Source organism: Pseudorca crassidens, chromosome 16, assembly GCF_039906515.1.
Source record: "Pseudorca crassidens isolate mPseCra1 chromosome 16, mPseCra1.hap1, whole genome shotgun sequence".
NCBI classification, from domain to species: Eukaryota; Metazoa; Chordata; class Mammalia; order Artiodactyla; family Delphinidae; genus Pseudorca; species Pseudorca crassidens.
In genome coordinates, this window is record NC_090311.1 from 41,368,900 (window position 1) to 41,382,736 (window position 13,837).

At 31.6% G+C, this 13,837-nt stretch overlaps 1 protein-coding gene across 1 annotated transcript in view; it reads right to left on the minus strand.

Annotated features, from left to right (window-relative positions):
- Positions 1-13,837, minus strand: part of PCDH15 (protocadherin related 15) — a 1,039,293-nt gene that overhangs the window by 428,798 nt on the left and 596,658 nt on the right. Inside the window, exon 7 of the mRNA XM_067710150.1 lies at positions 5,425-5,580. Coding sequence (XP_067566251.1) covers positions 5,425-5,580 — 156 coding nt within the window. The remainder of the gene's footprint in view (positions 1-5,424; positions 5,581-13,837) is intronic.

Genomic DNA, 13,837 nt, shown 5'->3' on the forward strand with positions numbered 1-13,837 from the left:
CTCCTCCTGTTGCCGGATCCCCAGGTTGGGAAGCCTGACGTGGATCTCAGAACCATCACTCCAGTGGGTGGACTTCTGTGGTATAAGTGTTCTCCAGTTTGTGAGTCACCCACCCAGCAGTTATGGGATTTGATTTTACTGTGATTGCGCCCCTCTTACCATCCCATTTTTGCTTCTCCTTTGTCTTTGGATGTGGGGTATCTTTTTTGGTGAGTTCCAGTGTCTTCCTGTCGATGATTTTTCAGCAATTAGTTGTGATTTTGTTATTCTCGAAAGAGGAAGTGATAGCACATCCTTCTACTCCACCATCTTGAACCAATCCTTGACATTATTTTTTAATCTAGTCTGAAAACTTTGTTTTTCAATTTGAGTATTTTCCCCTTTACTTTTAATGTAATTTTTGTACAAGATGAATACTTTTATTTTGAACACTCTTAGTAAGTGTTCATATTTTTCCTACCTATTCTATGTTCTGTTTTGTTTGTTCCCTTTCTTTATTTTGTTTGATTAATATGTATATTATTCATTATTTCATTCATGTTCTAGGCAACAAAAACATTAGACTGTACTTGTTGGTTATCTCCTGGTTTATAATTAGTGTTCTTATGTTTTAAGTATATATCTGTTCTTATGTTTTAAGTATATATCTTTACATGATATATAAAGATATACATACATATCATGTAAAGTTATATACTTAAAACAAGATATATATATATATATCTTTTGCATCAATACCCCCTCATTCTCATACTACTTTGATTTTTATTGATACCTACTATCTGTCATATTCTGCAAAATCAAAAACAAACAAACAAAGCAAAACACCTCACTTTGGCAATCTTAATTTACTCACTGTGGTTCACAAATCTTTATGTCTATTCGACATGGACTATTCGAGATCTAAAGACATTCCTTGCTGGGTTGCAACAACTGATATTCTCCTCAGATTGCAAATCTTCCCAAAAGTGTTCTTCTCTAATATATTCTCTCAGTAGGATCCTGCTATATTTTAAGCCAGAACCTCAAAGGTAATCTAAACAATATATAGTGTCTACACTTTTCTCCTTTACCCTCTGCAATTAACAGGTCATCTTTTCTCATTAATTTATCCACCTAATAGCCTTCCTACACCCTCTTTTTCCATTTTTATTCAGTTCAAGATTTTTACCTTGCATCTCTTTTCAGCTCACCTCTTCAAAAAATTCTCCATCCAGCTGTGGGAATGATATCATAAATTGGCAAATCTGAATGCACTTATATTCTAAGCCATTTACTGGTCCCTTATTGCCTAAAGCTCCTCTTTATAACTGATGGTGCCTTTCAGGATATGACCCCAACTTGTTCTTCAGTTTCTTCTCCTTCCATTCAATCCTTTCTTTTTTTTTTTTTTTTTTTTTTGCGGTACGCGGGCCTCTCACTGTTGTGGCCTCTCCCGTTGCGCAGCACAGGCTCCGGACGCATAGGCTCAGTGGCCATGGCTGATGGGCGCAGCCGCTCCACGGTATGTGGGATCTTCCCGGACCGGGACACGAACCCGTGTCCCCTGCATCCGCAGGCAGACTCTCAACCACTGTGCCACCAGGGAAGCCCTAATCCTTTCTTAATTTAAGCTTGTTATACAGAACTCCTTATATTTAAGTCAGTAGCAATCCATGAAAATAAGGTCTAAGTTAAACAAAACTTAAGTGATAGTAGAAACAGTTCACCACATAAATTCAAAACACCATCAGGAGACAACAGTGCTGAAAACAGACATGAAGTATGTATTTTTGATTAGTATAAGGCCAAAATAGAAACATTACCATAATACAGTGGCATGAAATTTTATTTAAGACACCTTTTTTATTTATAGAATATTATTCAATTGCCGTTTTTATACATCAAAAATAGTTGAACATTGGCAATTTCCTTGAGTCCAACCTTATAATTACATCTGAACTCTATTTCCCCAAGTTTCCAGGAACAAAGAAATAGAGTTCAGAATTTTTATATATACCCTTGACGTTTGAATGGTACAGGTCCACTTACATGCAAATTTTTTCAACAGTAAATACTACATTACTACACAATATATGGTTCCTTCTCCTCCCTTCCTTCCTTTCTTTCTCTCTCTTTCTGACTGTAAACCATCTACCTGTCAAGAGAAATGCAAGGAAACATTCTTTCAGAAAGTGCCAACAAATTATCTCCAATAAATCACATCATGTCACAGCAGCAAAGTACATTTAGTGTGATATTCAAGGTGACCAAAAGAACAAATTAATATTGACTAAAAAAATTGCCCATCTGTAATGAGATCATTAAAGACCAGGACAAATATAACCTCTACATTATCCTGAGATTAATTCTTCACAGGCGCAAGAAAACACTACGTCTGCCTTGACTTGTCCTTGTTTACTTTTTATTATGTCAAAAGGAATTTTTTGAAATGGGATGCATGTGTTATCAAAGACATCACTGCCAGAAAATATTTATCTTCCAAAAATTACTTAAGAATAATCAGCAGCAATTAGACTTTGCAATTTGTTCTTCGAACCAACAAGACTAATTACTTAATGATACAATTATCCAAAACTAATTGAGAGTCTCCAATTACCCAGAGAGAAAAAAAATACTTGCAATGCTTTATGTCTCACAAACAAAGAATTTTAAACCTTGGTAGCCAATTCATGTGCTGCTCCAGGTCTTGGTTTTCTCACAGTTAATAAGGAGAGTGACTAATCAGGACTTTAATTTTAGAAGCTTCTTTTATAAATCTGTGATGATGACTTTGTACCTATCTTTTGCATTCTGATGAAGTGTAAAATATTTTGACACCAACAATCTCTTAAACTCTGAATGTTTTTTTTTTTTGGAAAAGCATTTAGATCTTTCTAGTCTTAACTGCATTAACTGCATGCCTTATACTAAAAGAAGAAATAGCATGGAAAATATCTTGCAATCTTGCACAGAGTAAAATGTATTTTACTTAATTTTATTTTACAGGCAGCACTGTAGTTGCATTGTGTATATATATATACATATATATATATATATACACACACACACACACACAGACATAGTATATATACACACACACATACATATATACATACACATATATACATATGGGTATATATAAAATTGCAATGTATTTTCCCAGTGGAGAGATATAGATACAAAGATAAACCCATTCAAGCCAATTAAACTAAGAACTACTCAGATAAATGAAGGATGAGAAAAATAGCTAAATTTCATTTTTTCTTATAATTATGTTTTGATGTTTAAATAAACTTTGGACTCTTTACAAGAAAATAGATATGAGAGAGTATGAGCAAAATCAATGGAGGAAAATATCATCAATTACACACATTCTACATAATCAAATCATAGAATATATGACCACAGTAACAGTGGGATAGGATTGCCTCGGTTGTCTTTAGGAAATGCATTGAGAGAAAATCATAATTAGGCAGCTTTGTAAAGAAATCTTGCCTCTACAAATAATGTTTAAGATAAAATGTTTAATGTTTATATAAATTGTATCACTCTAACATTTATCCAGATGACATAGGAGTTTAGAGTTTGGAGAAACTGAAGATTGATCAATGTGTATAGCTGGGGATGAGTATAGAAATAAGAAATGGAAATAGATCATGTGTTAAATTTTAAAAGATGAATAAAACTTGGAGACTTGCAAGGTAGGGAAGATTCCATTCTAAGTAAACTGAACAGTGTGAGCAAAGCCAAAGAAATGAATATATTTGTAAGACATGAGGAAGTTAATCTGAACAGAATGAGGCAGTATCAGAGAGCAATTGAAGTTAAGAATACATTGACAAAAGATCAGATTATGGAAGGGTTTGAAAATCAGCCAGTGGAGATAGATGACATTTTTCCTGATAATAATGAGAAATTACACAATTTTTGAATAGGAGAGTGACACAATTAAAATAGTATTTGAAAAGGTTAGTTTTTAGCAAGGTGCTGAAAAAAATTGGAGGGGGAGTGGAAGTAGTCAAATTACATAGGATACTTTGAATTCAAATTGAACATTATACATTTCTTTATGAAAAATGAACTAAAGACATGTATCCAACAACAGTTAAACATGGTACAGGAATGGATTTTAAAATTAGATATGTTGCCTAAGATAACTCATCTATTAGTTTATACTCAAAGCTAGCACTCAAACAAAAAAAGCAAAATCTCATTCAAAAAGTATGCTTTAGATGCTAAAATAATTAATCATGTAACATGATTAATTACATTAATTAGCATTTGTCTGTTTTAGCAGAAGCCTATTAAGTAAAAGTTAGCTCAAAAAGGTCGAGCATTAACTAACAAGTAATTTCGCCTGTTAAACTTTAAAAAGCTTTTATTTCTTTTATTTATTATTTTGTTTTTAGTAATACAATCTAGAAAGTCTCAGATTACAGGAAACATAATTTCTTCAATTTTTAGTGAATAGAAGAATGTTGAGGTAAATAGGATACATTTTAAATAATTTCAAAAAGCATGTAGAAGTTATAGGCCCAATGCTGTGTTTAATACCCAAATTATACTGACTTCCTCCTATAAAGTAGGTACATATTTTAAGATAAAAAAAAAAGACATGAGGTAAAGATGATTTGCTAAAGTATAGGCTATTAAAAATATAGTTCATTTTTTGTGTCTAAAGTACACATAATAGATGATATTAGAGATACTTCAGAAATATTTTATGATTTTTTATAATATTTTATATTTTTTCTACAAAAAATTAATAGAGTAAGCACTATTTTTAAAAAATAACATAAAAAGTGTTCTTGGCCCATGGATTTTGGTTCAAAGGGGAAACAAAACAAAGTAAAACAAGAAACAACAAAAAAGCATGTTCTAATAAAAGCAATAATACTACTTTAAAAATATTTTTAAATAGTTTGATAAGGATTTTCTTATAAGAATTTAGCTTTGATTTATATTAAAATATTTTTAATATGCCAGAACTTGATTTTAAAATTGAGAAAATAACTTTAAATTAATAAAATCTCAAATACATATTTTCTTCTAGTATTGAATTACTGCTACCACCTCAGAGATACAAAACAAAAATCTGTCTCATTTTACAATGAGAATAAATAGCACCCATTGAGCCTCAGTAAGCGTGTATGTATTTAGATTCAGGCATTAAGTTGTTGAAGATGATTAAAAAATGCCAACATTTTGGCCATTATTATAAATAAAGCAATTTTTTTCCTGTAGCAAAGTGAATTCCTGAAATTGTATCAGAAGTCACTCAGACCTTATTTCTTCTAAAGCACTATTTTTTAAAATGTTTTCTTGATATTTTTAAACAGTTAAGATTGTTACTATAGAGGAATAATTTCAAAATATTTAAAATATACAGTCAATTACGTATATCAATAAAAAGGAAGCAGAGAGTAGTGGATAGAAACTGACCTCATTCACTGTGGCGTAGTAGCTTTCATGCTTGAATGTGGGTGAGTTGTCATTTCTGTCTCTCACCACGATTCGAACTTCATGGTAGATAACAGTACCCACTTTTTTGTTGATGCACTGAACCTGTACCACGATGGAGTGTATGTTCATTGGAGGCTGCAACACAGAAATTGCATCTTTTTAAAAAAATAATTGAAACTGAAGCATCTCATTACTGTCAAAGTATTTGTTTAATAAAATCTTCTATGTTTATTCACTTTTAAATGATAGTAATCTATAAAAATTGATCCATTTTTCCTTATTTTAAGGAAAAGTGAAGACAATCATGATTATTTCATTGCTTAATTTTCAAAATATAGGGTCTGAGGTAGTATTATGTTCTTAATTAGAAAACTGGTGACGAACACAATCACAAAATTAATGTCTGATATTTGATGGGATGCCACAAATTTTGTCCTTCCAAAAGTCAAAGAAGCAATGACATAAACTTCTAATTTATAAAAACAATGTATTAATGATAATATACATAGGATAGAGAGACTGTATAACATGGTATATCATTTGTTTAAATCTATATTTTTGCTAAAATATTAAACATTCATATCTGATAAAAACTAAAATATAGATAACCAAAAGAAGAGAATCCATTCACAACCCAATCAAACTTCCTAATTCTATACAGTTAGATGTTTATTTTGCTAATCTTTCCCTCTTTCCAAATATACATCTGTTTTATACACACACACACACACACACACACGTGAATATCATCCCATGTTTGCAAATACAGATTTTCTATAGCACTTTGATGTATACTACTATGAAGCTATATTTTGTATTCCATCATAAGTCTATAGCATAGTTGGTCTAAGTAAAAACTTATAATGAGATGTTTATTATTGTCAATTTTTGTCATTACAAGCAAAATGTTTATATCTTGGTAAACATACTGTACATAAATATGTGCTAACTTTAATTATTTTTTATGATAAATTCTTATAAGGGGAGAATTGTCATCAAGGGGGCATTTATTACTCAGGTGCTATGATGAAGGGCTTGCAGAAGTGGGATACACACATCTCTGACTCTAGAGTTAAAGTGTTTAACACCACAGAATATTTCTTTGTGATTTTTAAAATATTTTTGAGTTTATAAAATTTTCTTTACATATAATTCTATCAGTATGATCTATTCTGACCACCCTGTTTAGAATGCCATGCCTCCAGTCTGCTCTGTCCTTTCAACTTTCCCCCTATTTATTTACTGTTTTTACTACATTTCTCATGCATCACATGGCATATTACACATTTTATATATTTGTTTGAGTTTGTCTCCCTTTACTATACTGGAAGCTTCATAAAGCCTGGGGTGTTATTTTGGTCATAACTAAATCTCTCTACCCAGTAACTAGCACTGTGTCTAGAACAGATGACTGAGTACTACCCGAGTTGTACTGCTGTGCTTCTAGCCTTAGTTCCATAACCTACTAATTGTATGATCTAGATGCAAACTCTCTCTGTGCTTAGTTTATTCACTTCTAAAAATGGGGATAATACTAAACACTGACATGACATAATCATCATAAGTATTATATGAGCTTACCATGTTCTAGGCACATATTAACACATAACAGATGTAAATTATTTTTTACTTATAAAAAGCTAAATATCCAAAAAAGTAAAAAAACATGAATCTAAAAAAAACTACTGACAATCTTGAATTATAAAACAAATTATTAAATATTTGGATTAAAACCAATTTAAAGATATAGCAATGATTACTGGAACTTAGGGTAGGTTCATTAAAAATGTCACATTTCTAATGAGTAGAATGTTGTAGAAACTATACCTAACCTGAAGAAAACATTGTTTAATATCAAGATATTTTTATGACCAATAAAGAGAAATGCAATCAAATTGTATTGTACCTGGCTGAATAATTGTATCTAGAAAGAATAACTTGAAGCATCATTATCATATGGAGGAAGGTCTCTAGTGAAGTACCATACAGATCTGAGTTCTAATGTCTGCCCCAATTCACTTTTAATCACTGACATATATAAATGTATTAAAGCGATGTGTGTAAAATCTGTGAATGCTACAAAGTTCAGAAGGATATATACTACATTTAATGATAAAAGACAAGGTTCAAAATAATTTTATCAGAATAATAAGTATCAAAAATCTACACTTCTACAATAATAAATTTAAATAATCTTATTTGTATTAGAAAAAAAGTTAATTGCCCAAATATAGTAATAAGTGGCTACAAACATTAATATGAAAATATAATTGTAAACTTTTGAGTTTTAAAAAATTTTGAGTTGGCTTGTAAAGATGAGTTTACATGCCAACACTGTAAATGGACTACTAGAATAATAATACAAACTACTTCATATGCATTAATAATAGATGAAGAGATAGGTGGATTACAATAAGCACCATTTTATGGCCAAATTGGAAGTGAAGTCTAATCATCCTGAGAATGTGTGATAAAATTTGAGATGTTTAAACTAAAAATCACAAGATTCATCAGACATCTGAATGGTTGTTATGAAAAGATAAATTAGTTTATTCATTGTAGTCTCAGAGTATAGAAATAAGAACAATAAATAAAAAGTATTACAAAGCATATGTTTTCAATGTAAGTCGAGATTTTCTATTAATCCAAAGTGGGTCAGAATAGAATGGACTATCCAAAAAATTAAGCCCCATCACTGAAAATCTGCAAGCTTGAGACTAAAATATAACTTAAAAAGACTAGGTCTTAGAAATATTCTGGAAAGAATTTAAATTATATGACCTCCATTTTTTACTACCAGTTTTAAAGTCTTTGCTTTAATAGGCTTTTTAAGTACTGCATATTTCAATTGTAAAGTAAAAAACAATAAATACTTCTACTATTAGCCCTTGGCACACCTCTCAGAAGACAATCAGGTGACAATTTATGTTCTTCTAAAGTTATTTATCTTATAAATATTGTGAGAGAGACCTATAAAACCATTCCATATCAACTTCTAATTCTATAGTAAGTGTTAGCATGGGACAGAAAGGTCACAACCTTTGTAAGTAGAGGATCAGATGTAGTGTGCTGCGACTCAGCGCCACTTACTCGCACTAAGTGCCCATAGATTAGATATAACCAGGTCACCTGGAACTCTTGTCACTGTCAACTTTAGTCCCCTATGCAACTGTTAGTAGCATGGATAGAACTTAGCTTGCAATAAATTCCAACCATAATGGATCATGATGAAGGCAAGAATTCCCTGTGGCTAATATACAGCATTCACTGTAATCTCACGTTGGAATAGAATCTATTCTGCTCTGTAACAAGGTCATAAATATACCAAAGACAGTTCCACCAAGTCTATTAGTGAGAGTTTAGGGAATCTAAAATGCTTAGGAATGTTTTAGGGAAGTTTTGGTTTATTTTTAATAACTGGGTGGCAAAAATAAGTCATGGCAATTCTTTCTCTGATTCTCTTAAATTGCTTCATTCATGAAACAAATCAGAAAAAAAAATGCTGTGTATAAACTGTTTGGGGGTAATTATTAGGGTGATTACCATTCATATATACCTAGACATGCAAACTATTGTCCAAATTTAAAAACAATTGTTCAGCATAGTACTCTGAATGTATATTTGCATATCTGTATATTAGTACACATGTGTGAATACATTTTGACATACATAGATAAAGTTCAGGAATGATATGTACCAACAGTTGATGAAGGTTATCTTTGAAAAGTAAGGCCAAGAGTAAAAAGTAGGTGAAGAATTTTTTTCCAATAAATATGTATGAATTTTTTAATTTGAAAAACATTTATTACATTTTTCAATCACTTAAGTTGCAACATGCAAAGTGAAGCTTTTATAAATAATTTATTGATGCAAACAGTGTAGATTATAGCATACATATTCAGTCTAAGGACAACTGAGTTTTTTCTAGAAGCTACATTATTTGGATTGCTTAATAAATAAATGTTTAGCAAACCTGAATAAGAACTGATTTTATTTTTCATAAAGCAAAGGCAAATGTTATTCACTCCTCACAGGAAGGGAAGTTTTTTATCATGATTTTTCTTCCTATATAAATACTATTTTTACAAAATAAAAAGTCTTCATTACTTTAAAAATAAACTGGAGGACAGTGAAAAGAAATAAGACCCAGTATGTTGTAGAAATACTTTTTAAACAATGAAACAAAAGTTAACATAAATGGCTGGCCAGAGTTATAAGTGTACTTCATAAATTAAGCTTTCAAAATAAATGGTATATTTAAAGAAGTTGCCTAAAGAAGAAAGTACGGATTTGAAAATATTGTTAGGTATATGTAATATTTAGAAATGTGTAGGTTTTTCACAATCAGTTATTAAGGACACTAAGTTTATTTAATTGTACTTATTTTATGCAAAGTTCAACATGGGTTGGGATTAATATGACACAGTCCTTTTACATTAAGCAAATCCTGTAAAACTGATATGAGATGAATATAGATAACTATAATGTGAGTCAAAAAAGAGTTCTGAAGGAATTCCCTGGCAGTCCAGTGGTTAGGACTTGGTGCCTTCACTGCTGGGGCCTGAATTCAATCCCTGGTTGGAGAACTAAGATCCTACAAACTGCATGGCACACCCAAAAAAAAAAGAGTTTTGAAGGCTTAGGAGTTTGGAGTAAGAAATTATGTACCAGTGTTACTATTAGGAAATATTTTATGTAGAGAGTAGAAATTTAAGACATGTTTTGGTAGTAGATAACATTTAACTGATGGTAATGGATAAAGGTAATTTCAAAGTATAGGTTCAAAAGAGTATCAGGGTAGGCATGATAAGAAAAAGTTAGATTATGTTGAGGGAACAGCAATTAGTTCAGTTTTCCTAGATTAGAGAATATATGTTTCTAAATAAAAGGAAAAGAGATAGGCTGCAGGTTGAATCTAGGAAACCTCAAGAGACAGTTTGCACTGAGAATTCATCTACCAATAAGGTCATAACTGTGCTTTGAGACACTAAAACTGGAGAAGGTTGAATCGTGAAATATAGTAAGGAGAACTATTAGGAGATTTTTCCAAAGTCAAGTGAGAACTAAGAGGGGCTGTCCTGGAGTTATGCTGATGGATGCAAATGCAAGACATACTGTGGAGATAAAAGTACAAAACTTAGTAGTTAAATGGATATTGGCCTGGAAATAGAAGTCAAAGCTCTTTGTGCATTTACCAATTTAAAATCCAAAAGAAGAGATGTTAAGATATTCAGCATGTTCCATGCTCTTGAATTCTAAGAATTAATATAGTTAAAATGGCCATACTACCCAAAGCAATCTACAGGTTTATTGTGATCCCTATGAAATTACCCATGACATTTTTCACAGAACTGGAACAAACTATCCTAAAATTAATATGGAACCATAAATGCCCCAGAATTGCCAAAGCAATTCTTAGGAAAAAGAACAAAGCAGGAGGCATAACCCCCCCAGACTTCAGACAATACTACCAAGCTTCAGTAATCAAAACAGCATGGTATTGACACAAAAACAGACATATGGATCAATGGAACAGAACAGAGAGACCAGAAATAAACCCATACACCTATGGACAATTCATCTTCAACAAAGAAGGCAAGAATATAAAATGGGGAAAAGAGTCTCTTTAGCAAGTGGTGTTGGGAAAGTTGGACAGCCACATGTAAATCAATGAAGGCAGAACACACCGTCACACCATACAGAAAAATAAACTGAAAATGGCTTAAAGACTTAAATATAAGACATGACACTATAAAACTCCTAGAAGAGAACATAGGCAAAACATTCTCTGACATAAACTGTACCAATGTTTTCTTAGGACAGTCTCCCAAGGCAATAGAAATAAAAGCAAAAATAAACAGATGGGACCTAATCAAACTTGCAAGCTTCTGTACAGCAAGGGAAACCATAAACAAAATTAAAAGGCAACCTACAGACCGGGAGAAAATATTTGCAAATAATGTGACAGACAAGGGCTTAATTTCCAAAATATACAAACAAATCATACAACTCAACAACAAAAAAACAAACAACTCAATTGAAAAATGGGCAGAAGACTAAATAGACATTTCTCCAAAGAAGACATCCAGATGGCCAACAGACACATAAAAAGATGCTCAGCATCACTAATTATTAGAGAAATGCAAACAAAAACTACAATGAGGTACCACCTCACACTGGTCAGAACAGGTATCATTAAAAAGTCTACAAATAATAAATGTTGGAGAGGGTGTGGAAAAAAGGGAACCCTCTTACACTGTTGATGGGAATGTAAATTGGTGCAGCCATTATGGAAAAGTGTATAGAGGGTTCCTCAAAAAACTAAAAATAGAGTTGCCATATGATTTAGCAATCCCACTCCTAGGCATATATCCAGACAAAACTATAATTCTAAAATATTCATGCACCCCTATTTTCATAGCAGCACTATATACAATAGCCTAGACATGGAAACAACCTAAATGTCCATCGACAGATAAATGGATAAAAATGCTGTGTGTGTGTGTGTGTGTGTGTACACACACACGCACACACACACACACACACTGGAATATTATTCAGCCATTAAAAAGAATGAAACAATGTCATTTGCAGCAACATGGATGGACCCAGAAATTATCATACTAAGTAAAGTAAGTCAGAAAGAGAAAGACAAATACCATATGATATCACTTATATGTGGAATCTAAGTACAACAAAAATGAACATATCTATGAAACAGAAACAGACTCACAGACATAGAGAACAGACTTGTGGTTGCCAAGGGAGAGAGGGGTGGTGGAGGGAAGGATTGGGAGCTTGGGATTAGCAGATGCAAACTAGTATATAAAGGATGGATAAACAACGAGGTCTGACTGTATAGCACAGTGAACTATATTCAATATCCTGTGATAAACCAGAATGGAAAAGAATATGAAAAAGAATATATATATGTATAACTGAGTCACTTTGCTGTACAACAGAAATTAACACAACATTGTAAATCAACTATACTATACTTCCATAATTTTTTTAAAATGTTGGGATTGTTATGAACACAATTTTTCACTATTCAAATCTTTTAGAAGTTTGCCCAGAGTTTTGAGATAAGTATAACAGGACTGTGCCAGAGTTATATTTTTTATTGCAATTTGAATTATTGATTTTATTGTGACCACTATTATCCTATGTCCAATAGTGAATAGAGAATATTGCTCATGAGACAATAATTATAGACTTTAAATTAATAGACTTTAAAACAAAGAGTATAACAAAAGACAAAGGCATTACATGATGATAAAGAGGTCAACTAAATAAGATATAACATTTTTAAACATATATATACCTAAGAGTGCCTAAATATATAAAGCAAATATTAAAAGGCATAAATAGATAAATTAACACTAATACAATAATAGTAGAGGACTTTAATTCCCCACTTATATCAAATGGATATCATCCAGACAGAAATGCAAAAAGGAAACATTGACCTTAAATGACACATTGTATCACATGGACTAGATAGGTAGCAATAGAACATCCCATCCAGAGGAGCTAGATAGGTAGCAATAGAACATCCCATCCAGAGGAGCAGAATTACCTATTCTTTTAAAGTCCACATGGAACATTCCCCATAATAGATCACATGCTAGCCAAAAAACAAGTCTCAATAAATTTAATATTACTGAAATCATATTGAGTTATTTTCCCACAACAATTGTATGAAACTAGAAATCAATTACAGGAAGAAAACTGCAGAAAATACAAGCATGTGGAGACAACAACATGGTACTAAAAAAATAAGCAATAGGTCAACAAAGAAATCAAAGAGGAAATTTAAAAAAATACCTTGAGAAGAATGAAAATATAAACACAACTTTCCAAAATCTATGGAACACAATAAAAACAGTTCTAAGAGGGAAATTTATATTGATACAGAAAAATATCAAATAAACAACCTAGTTTTACACCTAAAGGAATCAGAAAAAGAACAAAGCCCAAAATTATTAGACGAAAGGAAATGATAGAGATCAGAGTGGAAATAAATGAAATAGAGACTAAAGGGCAATAGAAAGAATAATGAAACTAAGAGCTGTTTTTTTAAAAGAAAACCAAAATTAATCTTTAGCCAGACTCATCAAGAGAAAAAGAGAGAGGGCCCAAATAAAGTAAATTAGAAATGAAAGAGGAGAATTTACAACTAATATCATAGAAATACAAACAATGATAAGAGACTACTATAGATAAGTTTATGTCAAAAACTGGACAACCTAGAAGACATAAACAAATTAGAAACATATAATCTTCCAAGACTGAATACGGAAGAAATAGAAAATATGAACAGAAAAATTACTAGTGATGAAATTAAACGAATAATCAATAAACTCCCAACAAACAAAAGTATAGAACCAGA